Source organism: Megascapheus bottae, chromosome 17 (assembly GCF_031878675.1).
Source record: "Megascapheus bottae isolate mThoBot1 chromosome 17, mThoBot2.hap1, whole genome shotgun sequence".
NCBI lineage: Eukaryota > Metazoa > Chordata > Mammalia > Rodentia > Geomyidae > Megascapheus > Megascapheus bottae.
The window spans coordinates 27,449,779-27,473,306 of NC_143525.1; the positions used below are offsets into that span (position 1 = coordinate 27,449,779).

The following is a 23,528-nucleotide window of genomic DNA, read 5'->3' on the forward strand; positions in this document are numbered from 1 at the left end:
TCTTGACATGGGGTATTAATATATTCCCTCTGTTCAGGACTTGGAGGTTCAAGGTCGCTTAGACTCGGTACCAAAATGTGGTTGGCCTTCACCCTCTGCTGCCTTGACCACATTTGCTGCTTTCTCAATGCAGAGTACATGCACATCCCCCATTGTCAACATCGCTTGAAGCAGCTGAAATTTTATGAGTCTAGTTTGGGCTGTATTGTCTGGCCTAGTGCTTCTCCCTCCTCCCTTCAGGTGTACTGGGGCTTTGAATTCAGCTTTACTCTCCCCCCCCCCCCCCAGTTGTGGGGCTTGAACTCAGGCTTGGGCACTGTCCCTAAGACTCTCTGTGCACAAGGCTAGTGCTCTACCACGTGAGCCACACAGCACCACTTGCGACTTTTTCTGTTTGTGGTACTAAGAAATGGAACCCAGGGCTTCATTCATGTTAGGCAAGCACTCTACCACTAAGCCACATTCCCAGCCCCTCAAGCTTTACTCTTGCTAGGCAGCCCTCTACCAGGAACCACCCCAAATCCTTATACTGCTTTCCTATTCGAATCAGGGTCGCACATTTTCTCTGGGCCAGTCTCAAATACCAATCTTCAGATCTCTGCCTGCTGAGTAGCTGGGATTTCAAGCATGAGCCATTCTTCTAAACTGGCCTTTGTTGTGTTTTTTTTTTTTTGCCAGTCCTGGGCTTGAGCTCAGGGCCTGAGCACTGTCCTTGGACTTTCTCAAGGCTAGAGCTCTACCACTTGAGCCTCAGCACCACTTCTGGCTTTTTTCTATGTATGTGGTACCGAGGAATCGAACCCGGGTCTTCATGCATGCTAGGCAAGCACTTTAACCACTGGGCCAAACTCCCGGTCCCTGTGTTTTTTTTTTTTTTTTTTTGCCAGTTCTGGGCCTTGAACTCAGCATCTGGGAGCTGTTTTACTAAGGGTAGCACTACCACTTGAGCCACAGCTCCATACCTGGCTTTTTATTTTTACCAGTCCTGGGATTGAGCTCAGGACCTGAGCACTGTCCTTGGATTTTCTCAAGGCTAGCGCTCTACCACTTGAGCCTCAGCACCACTTCCGGCTTTTTTCTATGTATGTGGTACCGAGGAGTCGAACCCAGGTCTTCATGCATGCTAGGCAAGCACTCTACCACTAGGCCAAACTCCCAGCCCCCATACCTGGCTTTTTTGGATAACTAATTGGAGATAGTCTCAGGCTTTCCTGCCCAGGATTGGAGCTGTGATCCTCAGATCTCAGCCTCCTGAGTGGCTAGGATTACAGGCTTGAGCCACTGGTGTCAGGATTGTTTTTGCTTTTTTGAGGAAAAACTAGTCTAGGTTGACCATTTCCTCATATTCCTCCTGCCTCAGTCTCCTGCGTGCCAGAATTACAGGTGTTCACTATTACCTGCCATCCTATCCCTTTTTCAGCTGTGCCATTCTGGGAAAACACGCACAGGAATAGCTGAGGCTATTTACTGGCCTTCAACCTTTCACTTCTCTTGACACTCAAAGTCCAGCCTCTGCTTCCAGATAAGGGTGGAGCCTGGCTGGGGTGCAATGGGGGAGGGTTTGCCTAAAGTGAACACTGACAGTGCTGGCCCTCAGCTCTTGGATGCCTGCCTGGAGTTGGCTGTCCTCTTTCCAGTGACCTTGGGGCTGAGCAGGACAGGGCCCAGGGGACCTAGTACCCGGTCTCCCATTCTAGAGCCCTTTCCCCTGGGCCCTCCTCCCTTGTCACTTCTACTCCGCCCCTTCCTAAACTTCCTGGGCTGGAACTTGTGGCTTTTTCCTGGCCCAATAGAGAGTAAGAGTGAAATTAGCCTAAGTGGGGCAGGAGGGACAAGTAAAATGGAGCCCAGACGGCCAGGGCCTGGGCCAGCTGGCTGTGGGTCTCGAGGGACCACGGGGTCGGGGTCAGCGGCGGAGCTCGTGTACCATCTCGCGGGGGCCCTGGGCACTGAGCTCCAGGAGCTGGCGCGCCGTTTCGGTCCAGAGGCGGCCGCCGGGCTGGTGCCGCTCGTGGTGCGGGCACTGGAGCTCCTGGAGAAGGCTGCCGTGGGGCCCGCTCCGGACTCGGTGAGTCTCTGTCCCCTCCGCTCGCGCCCGGCAGGGGTCGCGGTCCCTAACCGCGAGGCCCGGGCCTTTCCAGCTGCAGGTGTCAGCGTTGCAGGCCGACCTGGAGCTGCGGCGGCTGCAGGAGGAGAACGAGCAGCTCCGCAGGGAGCTGCGCTCCGGGCCGCAGGGTGAGTGTCAGCCCCTTCCAGGGTCCGGGGCAGGAGCCCTGCGAGGGCCACCGTTAAGAACGCCCCTTCCTCAGAGGAGCGCGCGCTGCTGCGGCAGCTCAAGGAAGTGACAGACCGACAGCGCGACGAGCTCCGCGCGCACAGCCGCGACCTGCGGCAGCGCAGCCAGGAGACCGAGGCCGTGAGTGCGGCCAGGGCCGAGGGCGCGGGGCGGGGCCTCGGCGAAGCCCCGCCCACCGCGTCATCTCGCACCGCCCCCAGTTGCAGGAGCAGCTGCAGCGCCTTCTGCTGGTGAATGCGGAGCTTCGGCGCAAGCTGGCGGCCGTGCAGGCCCAGCTGCGGGTAGCGCAGGACCGCGAGAGGGAGCGCGAGCTTTCTCGGGAAGGCGCCCAGGAGTTGGCTGGAGACCAGAAGCAGGAGCCTGAGCGGGCAGCCCCTGAGCACCCTGTGAGGATCAGAGAAGGGCAGAGACCTGTTACAGAACTCAGCATTTGGCACTCGGTTTGCACTGGGCAGGGATTGCTGCATGGCAGATCCACAGGATGGCGGCCCATGGGTTTGGTCCCCAGTTGACTTCTGGCTCCCATTCAGGCGCAGCAGTGCCTTGCCCATCAGCTGTAGCACCCTGGCTCTCCGCCTCCCGGTGTCCCCTTCCCTAGTGCTCCGGTGGTGGGGCTGCTGTTAAGCCGGAGATCACTATCTAACCACACCTGGCTTTCCACAGGTGGATGCCCCAGAGCAGCCCGGGAGCCCCCTGCAGGGAGGCCAGTGTGGCTTCAGCCGAGAGGAGGTTGAACAGATTCTTCAGGAGCGGAATGAGCTTAAGGCCAATGTGTTCCTGCTGAAGGAGGAGTTGGCCTACTTTCAGCGGTGAGGGCTGGGAAGCCAAGGGTCCTCCAGTCCCGCCTGTTCCCCGACTTCCTGCTGCTGCACCTCCTTCTTTGGTTCATTCTTGTATCAGCAGTAATATTTGCCAGGCCCAGCCTGGGCGTTCCTGCCCTTCTAGAGCTTGGTGCAGAGGGGAGTGAGCAGGCTCGTTAGGAGCCATCTAAGGGAAGGTCTGAGGAAGGAGGAACACAGGTACTTGTCTGAGACAGTCTTTGGCATCCCCATTGCTTTCTCCCTGCTCCTGCTCTTCTCTGCAGGGAGCTGCTCACAGACCACAGGGTCCCTGGGCTTCTGCTGGAGGCCATGAAGATGGCTGTCAGGAAACAGCGAAAGAAGATCAAGGCGAAGATGTTAGGGACACCAGAGGAAGCAGAGAGCAGGTAAGATCCTGCCTCCATTCCCACTGAGCCAGCCTTCCTTCCTCTCTCCCTCAGTTCTGCTGAGCCTGAGAATCCGGCCTGGCTACCTCTGGCATCCATGAACCCAGCCTCATTACCCCCTTGAGACAGCACAGTCAAGTTACTTCTTGGACCTGCCAACCTGGCCTGGTTTCCTTTTAGCCACCTTTCTCTCTGAATTTGGCTGCTCCAACCTGTCCAGCCCACTGCAAATCTTGCTAAAAAAATCTAAGCGCCAGGCGTGGTGGCTCACACCTTTAACCCTAGCTACTCGGGAGGCTGAGATCTGAGGATCAAGGTTCAAAACCAGCCTGGGCATAAAAGGATCTGAGACTCTTTTTTTTTTTTTTTTTTTTTTTTTGCCAGTCCTGGGCTTGAGCTCAGGGCCTGAGCACTGTCCTTGGACTTTCTCAAGGCTAGAGCTCTACCACTTGAGCCTCAGCACCACTTCTGGCTTTTTTCTATGTATATGGTACCAAAGAATCGAACCTGGGTCTTCACGCATACAAAGCAAGCACTCTACCACTAGGCCAAACTACCGACCTGAATCTGAGACTCTTATCTCCAATTAACCTCTAGAAAACAGGTAGTGGGGCTTGGCTCAAGGGTAGGGTGGTAGCCTTGAGCTGAAGAGCTCAGGGATAGTGCTCTGACTGAGTTCAGGCCCCATGACCCCTAAAAATCTACTAAGAGCTGGGCTGGATGGCTCAAACCTGTAATCCTAGCTACTCAAACTCAGATGGAGCAGTGACTCTTATCTCTAATTAACCGCACACACACACACACACACAAATCTAGAAATAGAGGTGTGACTCAAATGATAGATTGGCATCTTTGAGCAAAAAAAGCTAAAGGAGAACACTCTGGCCCTGAGTTCTCTCTCTCTCTCTCTCTCTCTCTCTCTCTCTCTCTCTCTCTCTCTCTCCCTCCCTCCCTCCCTCCCTCCCTCCCTCTCCTCTCCCTCTCCTCTCCCTCTCCCTCTCTCTCTCTCTCTCTCTCTCTCTCTCTCTCTCTCTCTCTCTCTCTCTCTCTCTCTCTCACACACACACACACACACACACACACACACACACACACAGAAGAGACAAAGTGACAGAGGGCTGGAAATGTGGCTTAGTGGTAGACTACTCCCATACTATACATGAAGCCCTGGGTTTGGTTCCCCAGTATCATATACACAGAAAAATCTGGAAGTAGTGCTGTGGCTCAAGTGGTAGAGTCTTAGTCTTGAGCAAAAGGAAATTCAGAGGTGCCAGGAGTGTGGCCTAGTGGTAGAGTGCTTGCCTAGTAAGCATGAAGCCCTGGGTTCAATTCCTTGGTACCATTTACACAGAAAAAGCCAGAAGGGGTGCTTGGCTCAAGTAGTAGAGCACTAGCCTTGAGAAAGCCCAAGACCCTGAGTTCAAGTCCTAGTACTGGCAAAAAAAAAAAAAAAAGGAAGGTCTGGGGACAGTGCCCAGGCCCTGTCCTTGATTGGCAAAAGAAAAGAAAGTAACAAAGAAATGAAGGAAGGAAGGAAAGGAAAAAAGGAAAAGAGAGAGAGAAAGGAAAAAGAAACTTGCTAATCACATTTTCACATTTAGCCTTCAGTTTTCTGCTCGGCTGGAGATGTGAAGCTGTGGCTGCAGCCCTCGGAGGCTTGCTGTCTGCCAGGCTATACAGTGAAAGCCTCAAATGTCCAGCCCTGAGGTCCCTGCAGTCACTGTCCTCCCTGACGCTCCTGGGAACAGTGAAGGCACACAGGAGCGGGGCTCCTGCTGTTTCATCATGCCCCTCCCTCTGTCTTAGTGATGAGGAAGACGGCTCATGGCTCCTGCTCTCCATGGATAAGGAAGATGGCCCTCCACCTACGGAGTCCAGAATACAGAGCTTGTATGTTGGGGGAAGGGAAAGGGCGGAGGAGGCAGTGAAGGGGCAGCCCACCTAGTTTTCCGTGCTCTTTCCTGTTCTACTTCCCCTTACCCAGCTGTCCTGAACATTAACATTCCTCCTGCTTCTGTGTCCTGGGCCCCTTTAGTTCCCTTTGATCTCATGCCACACTTTCTTTCCTCCCTTTCCTTTTTCTTGCCACTCCCTGCCCTTAGCCCATCTCCCTGACTTCTCTAGAAGGCTTTCTGGCTCCAAGACCCTCTTGGCTCTCCCTCCAGCTTTAGCTTGTGGTATCACGGTGAAGCAGAGGCCTCTGACGCTGAGACCAGCAGCAGTTCTCCCAGCAAGCTAAGGGAAGAAAAGGAAGCCCCCCAGCAACCTCCCCTGGATCCTGTGGCCAGTCCTCTAGCCCCCCCCTCCTGACTGTCCTTATCTGCTTCCCAAGACACGTGGCTTCAGGGTTTGGCTGGAAATGGATGTATGACCTCAAGTGAAGACAGGGAACTTCCTTGCAGTTCTGAAAGCTGCACTGGGGATTTTCAGCTGTCTCACTTCTCTGACATGTGTGCACCACACTGCAGGGCTAGATATAAAAGTGACTTGTCAGGCCCAGTTTCCCCCCTCCGGGAGCCAAGAGAACTGCCTGACTACCTCCCAAGACTCTGTGCATATGCCTCAGCTAATATAATAAAGTAATACCCTAAAACTGCTTTATGTCTGTCTGTCAGTGCCCTGTCAGCAAAGGGGAAGCCTAAACCTCCTCCCAGGTTCCCCTTTCCTCTCCCAGCCTTAGCCTCTCATTGACAGTATGGCTTAATGAAAAGCCATGGCTCCTACGATTACCCCTCTTCTTTGCCTCTCACCAGTGCCCAAGAACCTATGGCTTCTAAGCACTGTAGGTGACCCACTCTGTCCTTTCTTAACTTTCCTTTCTTTCTAATTTCTGGGTCTCTGGCTTTCCTAGTACCTTCCCGCCCTCTGGGGAGGTGCCTCAGGGCAGCCCGCCCCTCCGGCCTGGTTTCCTCAGGAAAAGCCTTGGGAGGAAGTTGGGAGGGGGTTGGGAGCTTGTGGGGGCCTAGCTACCCAGACCCTCCCACTGCTCTGGGCGCCATGGGACCAGGGCTGCTGCTCCTACTGCTGCTGTTCTGGACCAGGGGAACCCAGGAATCCACGCTAAACCCAAAGGGGCAGCATGTCTGCCCTGGCAGCAGGTGGGTCTGTGGGGGCCTGATGAGATGGTTGGCTGAACTATCACATCACGTTTGGGCATATGGGAGCAAGGGTGTGGAGAAGTTACTGGCCTGAAAAGAAGGGACCTTGAGGGACAGCCTGGCAGGCAGAGGATAGCCAGCACAGACAGTGGGAAGGCCAGAGAAGAGAAAGAGAGAGCTTGGGGACACAAGGGCCCTGACTCAGGGACTGTGATTACAGAGCAAGCTCTCCCTGGTAGGGCGAGTAGAGTCTGTGATCAAGCACGCTAGCCCGGGCTGCCCCAAATGACCCCTTTCTGCCCCACAGCCCCTCTGCGGAGCTCCAGTGCTGCCCAGGCTGGAGGCAGAAAGATCAAGAATGCACCATCCGTGAGTAGCCAGGACGGATCCCCAGGCAAAAAGGGGGATACACAACCTGTTGACTTCCTTCCCACCTCTTTCCCCTTCTGAGCCCTAGAAATAGGGTCCATCCTGTGACAATTTTAAGGGAATGGCTTTTGAAGAAGCAGAGCTCCCCTCCCGCATGAGAGCGGGAAAGGCAGGGGTACCCGATAGTCATGCCTGCCCCTTCTCACCTGGGTGGGGTGTTTTTCAGCTATCTGTGAAGGGCAGGATGCCTGCAGAAAAGACGAGATATGTGTGAAGCCAGGCCTCTGTCGATGCAAACCTGGATTCTTCGGGGCACAGTGCGGTTCTCGTGAGTTTGGGAAAAACCGGAAATGGGGCAGCGGTAGCACAGAGAGTAGAAATGTAGCCTTAGGCCAGGTGTTGGCTATAATCCTAGCTACTCAAAAGGCTGAGGTCTAAGGATCACAATTCAAAGCCAACAACAGGAAAGGAAAGGCTGTGACACTTATCTCCAATTAACCACCAGAAAGTGGCAGTGTGGGCTCAAAATGGTAGAGTGCTTACTTAGCCTTCAATGAAAAAGGCCAAGGCAGGCTCTAGATCCTGCGTTCAAGCCCCAATATTGGCTCAAAAAAAGAAAAAGGAAAAGAAAAGAAAGTAACCTTAGAGCAGCAAGGCCCAGAGCCCCAGAACCCTCACTGAGGAAATTGAGGCCCAGAAACTGGAAATGGTGTCTTCCTGGAAATGCCCTGTAAGACCCGGTTTTTACCAAGACCCACAAAGTCCCGGCACCTTCATTTTCCTTTTCAACTTCTCCATCGATGTGGGCCCTATTAACTGCAAAGTGGATGCATTCCCAGTCTCCCCCACATCTACCTTATACATCAATGGACCGAGGCCAGGGGCCGGGCTGACTGCCCTTTCTGGCAGGAAGAGGGGGGAGGGAAGTGTGGGGGGAGAGTGACACATAGCCGGTGGAAAGACACCAGGAATCCCTGGTCTGGGAGGGGACTTAGAGAAATGCAACTCTTCCTGCCACCCTGGTGGGCAGCACCCTCCTGATATCTGGGTGTGTGTGGACTCCCAGCTTGTCTCTGAGGTGGGGGGGGGCGTGGAAATACACCTCTGCATTGGTGACTCTGGGCACATCCCTTCCTTCTCAGGATCACTAAGTGTGCTCTGGAATGTGTAGTGAGAGGCAGGGCCCAGGCTAAGGTTGATCTGGTTCAGAGTCTGAGGCAGGAAATGAGCTCTAGTCAGGGAGGAGAAGCTGCTAGATGTCCTGAAGGACTGTCCCTGACTTAGGGGATCGGCCTGGTTACCCTTCTGCCTTAGGGAAAGGCCAGGGTGCTGATTTATCCCTGACTCTGAGCTCCCATCCCCCTGTTCTATCCCCAATTCCTGCAGAATGCCCAGGCCAGTACTGGGGCCCTGACTGCCGTGAGACCTGTCCCTGCCACCCCCATGGCCACTGTGAGCCTGCCACAGGTGTGTGCCAGTGCCAAGCGGGCCGCTGGGGCAGCCTCTGTGAGTTTCCATGCACCTGTGGCCCCCATGCACGCTGCGACCCTTCTACGGGCACATGTCACTGTGACCCAGGCTGGTGGTCACCTACATGCCACCGCCCATGCCAGTGCAACCCAGTGGCACGCTGTGACCCAGCCACTGGCGCCTGCTTGTGCCCGCCTGGCTGGTGGGGTCGACGCTGTAGCTTCCGATGCACCTGCCACACCTCACCATGCCTGCAGGACTCTGGCCGCTGCACCTGCCTGCAGGGCTGGTGGGGCCCCGAGTGTCTGTGGCAGTGTGAGTGTGTCCGTGGCCAGTGTAATGTTGCCTCTGGCCAGTGCACCTGCCCACCCGGCTTCCGTGGCAAGCGCTGTGAACTGCCCTGCGACCCTGGCCGCTATGGGGATCAGTGCAGTGAAAGGTGAGCCATGGGGGAAGACAAAGGAGGCCCTGGATAGGGGGAAATGAAGAAGAGGTAGGGGAGCGAGGGGAGAGGTGGACAGGTGGGGAGAAGGATGGGAGAAAAGGGTAGGATGTCCTAGTGCTATCCCCAAAGCAAGGATGAGACAAACAAAGCCTTGATTCCTCTAGTTCCACCTATACCTACTCTTTTTTTTTTTTTTTGCCTTTCCTGGGGCTTGAACGTAGGGCCTAGGTACTGTCCCTGAGCTTGAACATAGGGCTTAGGTGCTGTCCCCGAGCCCCGCTGCGCTAGCGCTCTACCAGTTGAGCTACAGTCCTGCCTTTTTCTACGTAGTTTCTTGGAGATGAGTCTCATGGACTTTCTGCTGGGCTGGCTTCAAACTGTGATTCTCAGATCTCAGCATCCTGAATAACTAGGATTGTAGATGTGAGCCACTGGCACCCTGCTCATTCCTACTCTTTTCATCCAGTGACTGTTAAAAAGTACAAGACCTCAGCAAGAGAGCAGCTGCCTAGCAAGCAGGAAGGCCCAGCTGGAGTGATTGTATACACCTGCAATCCTAGCATTCAGGAAACGGAGGCTGGAGTTTTAGGGTATATAAAAGATCTTGTCTCAAAACCAAAGGCCTATGTTTCAGTTTTTATGTAAACAATGACTAATTACCCTATAAAATATATTTAAAATAACAAGTGCCATTATATCTTTGTTGCTTTATGAAATACCTTTAAAGGGTTCTGATTTTGTCATATATGAAGCCCCCCAAATAATATTTAACGACTCTAAAAAAAGGACAGGTGGGCATTGTGGCTTAGTGGTAGAGTGTTTGCCTAGAATGCAATACAATTCCTCAGTACAACAGAAAAAGCCAGAAGTGACAGTGTGGTAGAATGCTAGCCTTGAGCAAGAGAGTCTCAGGGACAGTGCTCAGGTCCTGTATTCAAGCCCTAGGAGTAGCAAAAGAAGAGAAAAGAAAAGGAAAAAAGGTCTACTATTAGAATCCTGCTACAAAGAATGGTAAGGTCCCTTTAGGACTCAGTACCTTTCAGACATTGACCAATTTTCCATACTGAAAGAAATTATTGTCAGGTGCCAGTGGCTCATCTCTGTAATCCTAGCTACTCAAAAGACTGAGATCTAAGAATTGTGGTTCAAAAGCAACCTGGGCCAGACAAATCTGAGACACTCTTTTTTTTTTTTTTTTTTTTTTTTTTGCCAATCCTGGGCTTGAGCTCAGGGCCTGAGCACTGTCCTTGGACTTTCTCAAGGCTAAAGCTCTACCACTTGAGCCTCAGTACCACTTCCGGCTTTTTTTTCTATGTATGTGGTACCGAGGAATCGAACCCGGGTCTTCATGCATGCTAGGCAAGCACTTTAACCACTAGGCCAAACTCCCGGCCCAAATCTAAGACACTCTTATCTCCAATTAAACATCAAAAAGGTAGAAGTGAAGGTGTGGCTAAAGTGGCAGAGTGCTAGCCTTGAGCAGAAAAAAAAAAAAAGTCAAGCAAGAGAAGTTACCCACCCCACCCTACCCAGTATATGTAACACATATTTGATATAACTGAAATAAAAGTTCAACACATACTTCACTTTTATTTTACTTACTTAGGAATACATGAAGCTGAGCACTAGTGGTTCACGCCTGTAACTCTAGCTACTTAGGAGGCTGAGATCTGATTATCATGGTTCAAAGCCAACTGAGGCAGGAAAGCGCATGAAAAGGCCAGAATGACTCAACTATGACTCAAGTGGTAGAAGAAAATTTAAAAAAGCTCAGGGATAGTATCCAATCCCTGAGTTCGAGCTCCAGTATGGTACAAAAAAAATCTGGGTGCTGGTAGCTCACACCTGTAATGCTAACCACTTGAGGCTGAGATCTGAGGATTATGGTTCAAAGCCAGCCCGGGCAGGAAAAGCTGTGAGATTCCTATCTCCAGCTATCCACTAGAAAACTGGAAGGTGAGCTAGGGCTCCAAGTGGTAGAATGGTAGCCTTGAGCGAAAGAGCTCAGGGATAGCACCCAGGTCCTGAGTTCAAGTCTATGATCAAAGATAACAAAGTATCTGGAGAAAAACTTGAGGTACAGTTTGCATCAATGGAAAACTAAGACAAACTTGAAAAGAAAAATGGAACCCAGGGATTCATGCACACTAGGCAAGCCCTCTGCCACTAAGTCACATTCCCAGCCCATTTTGTTTTTTTGTTGTTCATATTTTGCACCTGTCTTCAGGTGTGAGCTCAGGTACTAGGTGGTATCTCTGAGCTTTTGTTGTTGTTGTTGTGTTGTTCAATGCTAGTGCTTTACCACAGCTCCCTGTCCAACTTTTTTTTTTTTTTTTTTTTGGTGTTTAATTGGAGATAACATGAGTCACAAAGCAGAGATTCAGATAACAAGAGGATGGCAAGTGGTTTTGCACTGCCTCTCAAGCTGAGAAGTTGAGTTCAATGCCCAATAGTGTGAGCACACACACACACACACACACGTAGAGAGACGGGACACAGAGTCCTATAAGCGCGCTCATGGCACAGCATGCAGAAGCCTTCCTGAGCAGACCCAGTGGGGACCTGGACACTCCCTTGTGTCCCTGAAGGCCTGCCTGAGTGGACAGGGCAGGGGTTGGAAGGGGTGGTACCCCATCCATCCCCAGTGCTCTCTTGCACCTCTTTTGTCAGCTGCGGCCACTGCAAGCCCAATGCAACCTGCTCCCCAATCACGGGCAGCTGTGACTCCTGCAAGCCCGGCTGGAATGGAACCCAGTGCAAGCAGCGATGCCCACCTGGTACCTTTGGCAACAACTGCAGCCAGCGGTGCCCCCGCTGCCATCTTGGAGAGCCCTGTCAGGCAGACACGGGGCACTGTAAGCGCTGTGACCCGGGCTGGCTGGGGCCCAGGTGAGAGAACCATACGGTCAGGACAGGCACCCTTTTCCCTAGTGCCGACTCCTCTGTTGCTCCCTCTGTGGAAGCCAACCTTTCAACACACACACACACACACACACACGCTTGTGCACGTGTGCACGTATACCACAGGTAGAACTCTAGTACTGCCTCCTAGAGAGACAGCTGGAGGCGGAGCTGAGGAGGGCTCTGCACAGTGCTCTCCTACTTCTCCCACTACTCAGGCTGCCTGCCCTCTTCTCCCCCTGGACATCCATAGTCTGTTACCTACTGGGTTTGGCTCTAGGTTCAAGTCCTGTTTGCAATAGAATCTTGCTGCTAAGGAATAGTCATTTGGGTCTCCAAGTCCAGGAGTGTGGGGGCAGAAGACCTACTACCCTCCCAGACCCTGACTGAATCTTAACTTTTCCCAGGTGTGAAGACCCCTGCCCAACTGGCACCTTTGGGGAGGGCTGTGGCTCTACCTGCCCCATCTGTGTTCAGGGGGTCTGTGACACGGTAACAGGGGAATGTGTCTGCAATTCTGGCTTCTGGGGAACCAGGTGAGGACTGAACCCTGGGGATGGGAGAGAAAAGAGCCCAGGCGAGGCCTCTGTGATATGTTTTCTAAACTTCCCTTCCTGGGTCTCTTCACTTACCAGACACCAAATGTCTTCCTCTAAGAAGGTAGTGATGGTACATCAAAGGAAATGTCTGCTGATACCTAATCCAGTAGGACAATAAATAAATAAATAAATAGATAAATAAATATCACAGTTTGGGGCCGATTTAGGCAGAAAAGTCTATTAGACTCCAGCTCCAAAATAACCAGAAAAAAAAAAGATGCATGGGTAGTGATATAGAACACTAATCAAGCAAGCAAACTGAGCAAGGACAAGGCCCTGAGTTTAAATCCTGGTTATGGCAAAAATTAATTAAGCAATGCAGAATAGGAAAAGAAATTGAAAGGATGGGAGTTGCTCCAGACATTTCCTAAGTCTGTACAGTGCCTGTGTACAGTGACAGATGGAAAAGATCTCGTTTCACAGGGGAGGGGGCTGGGGCTCAGGGAGTTGGGTCAGGGCTGGCTCAGACCATCAGACCCAGAGCCTGGGTCCACTGCATGTGGCTGATCTCACGTTCCGTGCTGGGTGGCCTGCAGGATGAGTGAGTGCAGTCAGAGATGACGCTGCCCCAAGGAAGCACACTGTCCTGAGGAAGGATTCCCCGACATGCTGCCATGCCATGGAGAATGGCTCAGAATGCAGAAGGGTCTGTTTGGGCATAGTCCAGGAAAATCTTCCTGACAGAGGAGTGGCAATAGTGCCCAGAAATCTACCTTGGCCTCTCCCTACCCATTCCCTCTCCTCCTACCCAACCTGTAGCCTGCTCTTCCTTCCTCCTTCCTTCCCTCCCTCCCTTCTTTCCTTTCTTTAAAAAAAAAAAAATTTACGCCCTTGTGCCTGTAATCCTAGCTACTCAGGAGACTGAGATCTAAGGATCTTGGTTCAAAGCCAGTCCGGGCATGAAAAATTTCATGAGACATTTATCTCCAATTAATCACCAGAAAAACGCAAGTGGTGCTGTGGCTCAAGGGGTAGGGTGGTAGCTTTGAGCTGAAGAGCTCAGGGACAGTGCCCAGGCCCAGAGTTAAAGTCCCACAACCAAACAAAAATATTTTTTTCCAAGTCTTGGGGCTTGAACTCAGGGCCTGAGCACTGTCCTTAGGTTTTTTCTTCAAGGCTACTGATCTACCACTTGAGTCACAGCCCCACTTTTGGCTTTTCTATGTATATGGATTTGAACTAGGGTCTTCATGCATGCTAGGCAAGCACTCAACCACTAGGCCAAACTCCTAGCCTGCTTTTTTATATTTTAAATTTTAATTGTTGTTATAAAGATGATATACATAGAGAGGAGTTGCAGTTATATAAGTCTGGTAATGAGTACATTTTTTTTTTTTGCCAGTCCTGGGGCTTGAACTTGGCCTGGGCACTATCCTTGGACACCTTTTGCTCAAGACTAGTGCTCTGCTACTTGATACATAGCACCACTTCAGGCTTTTTCTGAGTAAGTGGTACCTAGGAATCGAACCCAGGACTTTGTGCATGCTAAGTGAGCACTCTACCACTAGACCACACTCCGGCCCTTTTTTTTTTTCTTGGTTGGTCATAGGACTTCAACTCTGGGCCTGGACATTGCCCCTGAGCTCTTCAGCTCAAGGCTACCTCCTTACCACTTGAGCCACAATGCCACTTCCTACATTTCTTTTTGGACAATATTTCTTTCTTTTTTCTCTCCCCTCTCTTTCTCTCTCTGTCCCTTTTCCTTCCTTCTTCCTTTCTTCCTTTCTCTCTCTCTCCCCCTCCCTCCTCATCCCTCTTTATTTTGTGCCAGTTCTGATCTTAGGACCCGAGTGCTGTCCTTGACCTTTTCCACTCAAGGCTATATTGCTCTACCACTTGAATCACAGCTCCACTTCTGCCTTTTTGTTGTTGTTATTGTTAATTGGAAATAAGATTCTCATGGATTTTTTGCCTGGGCTGGCTTTGAACCATAATCTTCAGATTTCAGCCTCTGTCTAGCTAGGATTACTGTATAACTAGGATTACAAGCGTGAAATAGCAGCTCCCAGCTCAATTTGCCTTTTCTTGTTACACCTAGCTGCAATAGTTCCTGCTCATCTGGCTTCTATGGAAGCAACTGCTCTCTCTCCTGCCAATGCTCAGAGGGATTCTGCCACCCCGTCACTGGGGCCTGTCAGCTGGGTAAGGTAGAGGGAGGGCCTGGAGCATGGTAACTGGGTAAGTCTGGCTCTTTCCATGGGCTGGGCCCTATCTGCTGGGGAGCCTGGGCCACTTCAGTGATCCTGCCAATGCCTGAAATCTTTTTATTTTACTTTTGCCATTCCTGGGCCTTGAACTCAGGGCCTGAGTACTGTCCTTGGGCTTTCACAAGGCTAGAGCTCTCCCACTTGAGCCACAGCACCACTTCCAGCTTTTTTCTATGTATGTGGTACAAGGAGTTGAGCCCAGGTCTTTGTGCATGCTAGGCAAGCTCTCCACCACTAGGCCAAACTCCTGGCTCTTCCTGAAATCTTTTGCGGTACTCTGATACCCCTGTGGATACCCCTGAAGATGTGACAGAGCCTCTGCCCTTGGAAAACAGGAGAGTGGGGCAATGAGTGGGTGTGATTCTAGTATGGCATAAGAACTGGGACAAGAGGTTGTGGAATGAATTCTGGATCATCAGGAGGTGACAGCCCTGGTGAGGGTGGGAAAGCCACAGGTAAAAGATGGTGGAAACATAAAGCCGGGCGTGGTGGCTCACGTCTGTAATCCTAGCTACTCAGGAGGCTGAGATCTGAGGATCAAGGTTCAAAGCCAGTCCAGGCACAAAAGGACCTAAGACTCTTATTTCCAATTAGACTCTAGAAAATGGGAAGTGGGGCTTGGCGCAAGGGTAGGGCGGTAGCCTTGAGCTGAAGAGCTCAGAGACAGCACCCAGGCTGAGTTCAAGCCCCATGACCCCCCCACCCACCCCCCCCACACACAAAAAAAGAGGAAACATAATGTCCTGAATATTGAACCATCTCTCCTAGGCCATCATGGTAAGAAAGCCCTCATTGCTGGCATTCTTGTGCCTCTGCTGTTGCTCCTCCTGGGCATTGCCTGCTGTGCTTACTGCCGCTGGGCCACCCGGTTGGATCCCAAGGACAGGTGAACACTGACTGGTGCCATTTGGTTTCAGGGCTGGGGAAGAGCTGGCTTTGTTACACATTTAGGTTGGAGGTGAGATGCCAGGTCAGCCACTTGGCTTTCTTGGAAGCCTTTGATAGGGAAGGTCTCAACTCATGTGACATGAGTGAGGGATACTGGGCACCAAGCTGTCCAAATACAACTTGTAGCAGGAAGCTGAGCTCATCGGGGAGAGCAGGAAACACAGAAGCAGAGGCCCAGCTCTGGGCCAAGAGAGGAGATCAGAACTCACGCCTCCAAGAAATGAGATGGTTTAAACTCAGTGCAGAGGTTTGGCAAAGAAGGTGGTTTTCTGAGGAATAGACAGCTGGGCTGGTGAGGCCTCCTAGAGAGATGTGGCTCACATTCTGTTCTTTATAAAACCTCTTTTACACCTCTTGGCTCCTTTGAGACAGGAAACGTGGGGGTGGGAAGAATTATTTTGTCTTCAGTTCACGGAAGATAGCAAGGCTCAAGCTGACCCAGCTAGTCAAAGCTCCCACAGAGCCCCTGCCCAGTTTTCTGGACTCTGTCCTCATTTTTCAGATGAGGAAACTAGAGCCCAAGGAGGTGACAAAACTGTCTGACTTTTCAGCCACCTTGCCTTTGGTGACTCAGATCTTGGGCTCAGTAGTTTAGGTTTTCTTCTACCTTCAGTATGGAACCATTTAGTCCTGTAATCCCAGTACTTAGGAGGCAGAAGAAGGAGGTTCACAAGTTTGTGCTATGTGAGACCCTGTATCGGACAAAACAAAAGAAAACAGCATTGAAGTATATGTGATCACTTTGTCATACTGTGCAAAGGTGACTCAGGTTATCTTGGCTCATGGGCACTGACCACCCACCCTAACCCACCCTTCCAGGGCATCGAGCGACGGAGCTGCCTTGTCCAGGATGAAGCAGCAAGTCTGGGGAGCACTGACGAGGCTGGGTTCTGCACTGTCCTGTGGCTCCCTCAGCAACTATAAGCTTCCCTGGGTGACAGGTAGGTGGGTACGAGGGGCTAGGGGCTGAGAGGGGGCAAGTCTTCCCAAAAGGCTGTGCACCTGACTTGAAGTCCCTACAGTCTCTCACCACGACCCGGAAGTCCCCTTCAACCACAGCTTCATCGAGCCACCTTCTGCTGGTTGGGCCTCAGATGACTCCTTCTCTTCTGATCCAGAGTCTGGAGTAGAGGATGAAGGTCATACCTACTCTGTGCCACCCCGAGAAGGTAAGCCTCCCCCAAGGGCTCACTCAATCCTTGAGCAATTGCCTACCTCAGTCTCTTCTATACTCCTTCAGCTAATGTGGACCCAGTAAAGAATGAGACAGATTCCCGTCCTCATTAAGCTGGTAGTGTGATAGACATGAATCAGATATATCATTAGGTAATACAGGACAGTGTGATACATGTTTGATGTGTGTGTGTGTGTGTGTGTGCATGCGTGTGCGTGTGTGCATGCGTGTGCGTGTGTGCATGCTATTCCTGGGACTTGAACTCATGCCTTTAGTACTATTCCTGAGGTTCCGTGCTCAAGGCTAGCTAGCACTCTACCACTTGAGCCACAGCTCTACTTCCAATTTGTGTGTGTGTGTGTGTGTGTGTGTGTGTGTGTGTGTGTGTGTGCTTAATTAGAGGTAAGAGTTTCACAGACTTTCCTGACGAGGCTGGCTTTGAACTACAATCCTCAGATCTCAGCCTCCTCAGTAGCAGGGATTACAGGTGTGAACCGCCAGCACCTGGCTTGACATATGTTTTGATGGGGGAGGTACCTGGTGGTTCAGGGAGAGGCATTAGCATACACATGGTTCACATGACTCTAAGGCTTTGAAACTTTCAGCCTGACAGTGGTGCAAAGCAGGGAGGGGTAGGGAGAGAAGAGCAAAGGAGCCAGGGCTATGGACCTGGCCTTTCTCCTGCCATTCTGCACTTTACTTTGCTAGAGGCCTCTGGGAAGATGCTGCAGGTAGGATGAACTGGAGTAGCCAGCATAGCTACAGCCTAGCTCTTTTGTCTCCTCTGCCAGGGATGATCCCTGTGGCCCAAGCAGAGTCTCCAGAGCCCAGCCTGGCTGGAGGCTCCTTCCCGCCCCCCGAGGACGCCTCCACACCATTTCCTATCCCGCGCACCTCCAGCCTGGCCCGGGCCAAGCGGCCCTCCGTTTCCTTCGCTGAAGGCACCAAGTTTGCACCACAGAGTCGCCGAAGTTCAGGAGAACTCTCCAGCCCAATCAGAAAGCCCAAGAGGCTCTCCAGGGGGTCCCAGCCACGTCCTGAGGGCCAGGAGGCCGAGGAGTCCACAAACCCAGAGCAAGCGAAAGCGGAGGAGGCACCTCCTGAAGCTGCTAGTCCAGGAGAGGCGGCTGAGTGTGTGGACGTTGTCAATGGCAGTGCCCAGGACAGTTCTAGCTCTGTAGCCACCATCTACATGCTAGCAGGAACACCCCAGAAATCTGAGGGCCCTACCCGGTCTGTCTTTCATGGTCTTGGTAACTTCCAGAAAGGGCAAGCAGAATCCAAGATCAAGAGTGCCATTCCTAAACCCATACGCCGAGCCCTGGGTCAAAACAAGGGTGGCCTAGGGCTGGCCTCTGGCTCTACCAGCCAGAGCCCTGGCTCAGCCCCCAATGCCAGCATGGGGACAATGCCAGAGGATGTGCCCAGGGAGCTAGAGGATGGCACTAAGAGTGCAGGGAAGGTCCAGGAGATAGCCTCAGGAAGCATTTCCCCAAGACAAGATTCCCAGAAGCAAGCTGAAGAGGAAAGGCAGGAAGAGCCTGTATATGAGAATGTTGTACACATGTCTGGGCCACCACAGCCCTGAGGGTCTTGAATTTGGGGAGTGGGAAGAGGATGGATAGGGTGGGGAGGGGAACACCAGAACTGACCACCATTATATTGTGCTTTGTGCTAGAAAATGTTCTTGAGGCCAGGAGAGACATCAAAGCCCCTGCTCTGGAAGAGGCCAGGGTTGGAGGCCAACTGGCTCTGGGCCCTCGCTGTGCTTTGGGAGTAAATCTGTCTGGAAGGCCTGGGCAGAGACCCTGCAGGATGGGGTCAGGAAGGGGAGACAGATGGCGGTAGGGACTTTTCCTCTGTTTTCCTGGATCCTGCCCCAAAGGACACTACCCTTCTTCATTTGCAAAACATTTTTCTGAAATGGGAAACAACCTAAATTTTAAGCAAATATTTCTTAGGCTAAGTTACCACACAACCAGTGGGAAAAAAAATCATGTACCAGCCACTGGTAACTTACACCTATAATCCTAACTACTCAGGAGGCTGAGATCTGAGGATCACTACTCAAAGCCAGCCCAGACAATAAAAGTTGGAGAGATCCTTATCTCCAGTTAATCACACAAAACTGGAAGTGGATCCATGGCTGAAGTGGTAGAGTGCTAGTTTTGGGCACTCAGGCTCAGGGACAGCACCCAGGCCCTGAATTCAAGCCCCAGGACTAGCACCTCCCTACCCCCACCACATACTCAGATTGTAAAAAGCAATTTGGATCTTTGTTTAGAAAATTAAAGTAGTGACACCCTTTGCATTTAGTTACTCAAGAATTAAATAGTAAACAGCACAGTAAGAACTATCTCAGAAATGAAATTTGGTAGTAGAGGTCTGGTTCAAGTAGTAGAGCTTCAGCTGTGAGTGAAAAAGTCAAGTAAGAATAGGAGGCCCTGAGATCAAGCCTCAGCACACATAAGATAATAAAATTAAAACTAGGGCTGGGAAGGTGACTTAGTGGTAGAGTGCTTGCCTAACATGCATGAACCCCTGGGTTCATTTCCTCAGTACCACATAAACAGAAAAGGCTAGAAGTGACACTGTAGCTCAAGTGATAGAGTGCTAGATTTGAGCAAAAGAAACTCAGGGACAGTGCCCAGGCCCTGTGTTCAAGCCCCAGGAAAGGCAATGTATAAATGAATGAATGATGAATGAATGAATACACAAATATGTATTTCTCTTAAAATATTGCAAACCAGTATACTAGGAATGTACCTTTTTAATCTTTACTAGTTATTGTGAGATTGCTGTGTAAGTTAATAAAACATTTGTAAGTACATTTTTTACAGGGGAAGAACTTCTGAGTTAAAGCTCAGAAAAGGCCTGCTGAATCTATGTTGTAAGCATTACTTTACACAGTATAAAGATGAAAAGAAAAAAAAGAAACATGGTATCATTGGCCCAGGAGTTTGGCCTAGTGGTAGAGCGCTTGCGTAGCACGCACGAAGACCAGGATTTGATTCCTTGGTACCACATACATAGAAAAAAAAAAGGCAGAAGTAGTTCTGTGGCTCAAGTGGCAGACCACTAGCTTTAAGAAAGCCCAAGGACAGTGCTCAGGCCCTGAGTTTAAGCCCCATGACTGGCAAAAAAAATGGTAACATCACAAATATCTATAAAGTAAAACAGATTTCTCCCCAGCATAGGGGTAGGAGAAGTGTGACTTACTTTTCTGAGTATCTTTGGTCTTGTTTGGATTCTTGACTTTCATATTGCATTACACAGTCAGAAAAGAAGGGGAGAGGGCCTTTTACCATTTATCCTGGTGCTCAGAGAATCTAACAGTTGAGGCAGTGCTTATTTTGTTGTTGTTATTGTAGTATTTGGGGCTTGAATTCAGGACCCGGGCACTGTCCCTAAAGTTGGTTTGTTTTCACTCAAGGCTAGCACTCTACCACTTTGAGCCACCTTACCACTTCTAGTTTTCTGATGTTAATTGGAGGTAAGCATTCAAGGACTTTCCTTCCTGGGCTTCCATTCACCATCCTTAGCTCTCGGCCTCCAAAGTAGCTAGGATTATAGGCATGAGCCACTGATGCCCAGCTGAGGGTTTTCTGTTTTTTTGTTTTTTGTTTTTTTTTTGCCAGTTCTGGGCTTGAGCTCAGGGCCTGAGCACTATTCTTGGACTTTCTCAAGGTTAGAGCTCTATCACTTGAGCCTCCACACCACTTCTGCTTTTTTTTCCCCCCTTTTTTTTAATGACTTAACATTTTTTTCTCATTGCTGGCACTCTACCAATTAAGCTGTATCTCCATTTCTGACCTTTTGCTGGTTAATTGGAGAGAGGGAACTCACAGACTTTGCTGTCTTAGCTGGCTTTGAACCAGGATCCTCAGATCTCAGCCTCTTGAGTAGCTAGGATTACAGAGATAATAAAATGTTTTATTATTTTTTTTCAGATGTTTTTGTACATTTGTAAATACAGGTTTTTGGAACAGAAGATCATGCTCAACTAACAGCTTGTTGTATGTATGTGTATGCATGTGTGCATGTCCATGTATCTGTGTGTGTGTATGTGTTTGTGTATTGGTGATGGAACCCAGAGCCTCACACATGCCCTACCACTTGAGCCATACCCTTACCCCTGCATCTTAGCAGTATATCCTAGATATCTTTAGATGCCAATAAAAATAAAGCTACCTCTTTACATTAAAAACATGACATGGGGGGCCGGGAGTTTGGCCTAGTGGTAGAGTGCTTGCTAGCATGCATAAAGACCTGGGTTCAATTCCTCGGTACCACAGACATAGAAAAAAGCTGGAAGTGGTGCTGAGGCTCAAGCGGTAGAGCCCTAGCCTTGAGAAATCCCAAGGGTAGTGCTCAGGCCCTGAGCTCAAGCCCAGGACTGGCAAAAAAAAAATGACATGGAATTCCATCATGTCACAGGTAATTCAAACCAAGACTCTGCCTTGGACATTTGTTTCTAATTGTTTTGATACAATAAACAATGACTCTGGGTGTAAGTAACTTTGTCCTTCTTTTGTACTAGTGCAAATTTTTCTATAGCATAGATTCCTAGAAGTGGAGTAAGTTGAGTTATAGGGTAAGAATATTAAACATCTTGGTACCTACTCCGAAGTGCCCTCCCCAAAAGTCTTGTGTGTTTGTATTTTCACAAGGAATGGGTGGACCAATTTCTCCACATGCTATCAGAAACCTGTAATCCTAGCTACTCAGGAGGCTGAATTCTTAAGAATGACAGTTCATAGCCAGCCCAGGCAGGAGAGTTCATAAAACTTTTATTTCCAATGAACTACCAAACCCAGTCCAAAGCGGAAGTATGGCTCAAATGGTAGAGTGTTAGCCTGAAGAAAAAAGCTCAGGATAGCACTCAGGCCCTGAGTTCAAGCTCCAAGACACACACACACACACACACACACACACACACAAATGGTATCTCAGGGCTGGAGGTGTGAGTTGGGTAGTATCTTGCCAGCCTGGAAAACTTGAGGTACTGAGTTTGAACTCCAGTTGTGAAAAAATAAGAAATTAATAAAGCAATACATGTTAAAGTGTTTGAAAGTAGAAATGAATAAAATTTAAAAATAAGGACAACTCTCCTAGATAGCTAAAACTAGCTTTGAAGTTACTATATAGTCCAGGCTGGCTTTGAACTGCAGATCTTCCTGTTTTAGACTCCTGAGTGCTAAGATTACAGGTGTGTCCCACCACCAATTAAAAAACATCAAAGCTGGATGCATGCCTGTAATCCTAACTATGCAGGAGGCTGAGATCTCAGAACTGAGATTCAAAGCCAACCCAGGAACTATAAAGTCCATGAGACTCTTATCTCCAATTAAGCTGTGGCTTCAGGGTAGGCAGTATCCTTGAGCTGAAGAGCTCAGAGACAGTGCCGAGGCCTAGAGTTCAAACCCACCCATGACCAACAAAAAACAACAAAACGATTAAGTTGGGTATGGGTGGCTCATACCTGCAATCCTAACTACTCAGGAGGCTGAGTTCTGTGGATCATGGTTTCAAAGGCAGCAGCGACAGAAAAGTCCCTATGAGTTCCGAATCTCCAATTAACCACTCAAAACCTGGAAATAGAACTGTGGCTCAAAGTGCTAGAGCACTAGCCTTGAGCCAAAGAGCTCAGGGACAGCGCCCAAGCCCAGAATTCAACCCCCATGAATGACCCCCCGCAAAAAAAAATTGAAAGAGGCCAGGCACTGGTGACTCACACCTGCAGTCCTAGCTAACACAAGAAGAATCTAAGTTCCCAAGTTGTGCAAAAAAGCTAGGGTCCTCTTCTCAACAGAAAAATCTTGGCATGGTACACACATTTGTCTTCCATCTCGAGTGAGAAATCTAGGTTCGAGGATCACAGTTGAGGTCCAGGCAAATGTTAGACCTTATTTGAAAAAGGCTGAAGATGTAGCTCAGAACTATTTGCCTGTCATATAAAAGACCCTAAAGCTCTACCCCCAGACACACTCACATACAATCATTACAACTTAAACTTATTTGATTATTTTTTTTTTGCCAGCCCTGATGCTTGAACTCAGGGCTTGGCCATTGTCCCTTCTTTTGCTCAAGGCTAGCACTTTACCACTTAAGCCACAGTGTCACTTCTGGCTTATTCTGTTTATGTGGTACTGAGGAATTGAATCCTGGGCTTCATAAGTGCTAGATAAGCACTCTACCACGAAACCACGTTCCCAGCCCCAGATACTTTTTTTGTTTGGTCATGGGACTTGAACTCTGGGTGTGGGTGCTATCTCTGAGCTCTTCAGCCCAAGGCTACTACTCCACCCCTTGAACCATAGTGCCAATTCCAGTTTTCAGGAGATTAATTGGAGATAAGAGTCTCACAGACTTTTTAGTACCCGGACTGGCTTTGAACCATGATCCTCAGGTCTCAGCCTCCTGAGTAGCTAGGATTACAGGCATGAGCCACCACACCTAACCTCTTTTTTATTTTTTTTTGAAACTAAAAGTGACTGGGAGAGAGTGAGGGAACAGAAAACACTGTATGGAAAGAAATGTAGTCATTACCTGACTCATGTAATTGTACTCCCTCTGTATATAACCTCTATAATAACAATAAAGTAAATTAATTTAAAAATTTAAGAGTCTTACAAACTGTATTTTCAGGCTACCTTTCAACCTTGATCCTCCCATTTCAGCATTTGGAGTAGCTAGGATTACAGATATGAGCCATTGGTGGCCAGTTCCTTGTTCAAAGATCTTAATTGCTATTAGTTTTATTTTAGAACCAAGCAATAGTTCTATTTGTTTATGATTTTCAGCAATGCTATGT

General features: G+C 49.8%; 2 protein-coding genes across 4 annotated transcripts; both read left to right on the forward strand.

Moving 5' to 3' along the window:
• Nucleotides 1-1,769: 1,769 nt before the first annotated feature.
• Nucleotides 1,770-6,104, forward strand: Rilp (Rab interacting lysosomal protein). 3 transcript variants are annotated; one of them, XM_090350464.1, is made up of 8 exons: nucleotides 1,770-2,068; nucleotides 2,142-2,235; nucleotides 2,310-2,416; nucleotides 2,497-2,736; nucleotides 2,960-3,105; nucleotides 3,381-3,503; nucleotides 5,310-5,393; nucleotides 5,669-6,104. In XM_090350464.1, exons 1-8 carry the CDS (start codon nucleotides 1,841-1,843, stop codon nucleotides 5,811-5,813), a joined length of 1,167 nt encoding a protein of 388 aa, XP_090206590.1. In that variant the 5' UTR covers nucleotides 1,770-1,840; the 3' UTR covers nucleotides 5,814-6,104. The 3 variants fall into 3 exon arrangements, with proteins under 3 accessions (XP_090206590.1, XP_090206589.1, XP_090206588.1); XM_090350463.1 differs by having other exon boundaries at nucleotides 5,606-5,759; XM_090350462.1 differs by having other exon boundaries at nucleotides 1,774-2,068; nucleotides 2,497-2,682.
• Nucleotides 6,105-6,453: 349 nt separating this feature from the next.
• Nucleotides 6,454-20,335, forward strand: Scarf1 (scavenger receptor class F member 1). Its single transcript, XM_090350456.1, has 11 exons — nucleotides 6,454-6,601; nucleotides 6,909-6,970; nucleotides 7,197-7,298; nucleotides 8,357-8,879; nucleotides 11,556-11,774; nucleotides 12,194-12,322; nucleotides 14,424-14,527; nucleotides 15,361-15,478; nucleotides 16,360-16,481; nucleotides 16,563-16,709; nucleotides 17,506-20,335. The coding sequence occupies exons 1-11, from the start codon at nucleotides 6,501-6,503 to the stop codon at nucleotides 18,300-18,302; spliced, it is 2,424 nt and encodes an 807-aa protein (XP_090206582.1). The 5' UTR covers nucleotides 6,454-6,500; the 3' UTR covers nucleotides 18,303-20,335.
• Nucleotides 20,336-23,528: the final 3,193 nt, after the last annotated feature.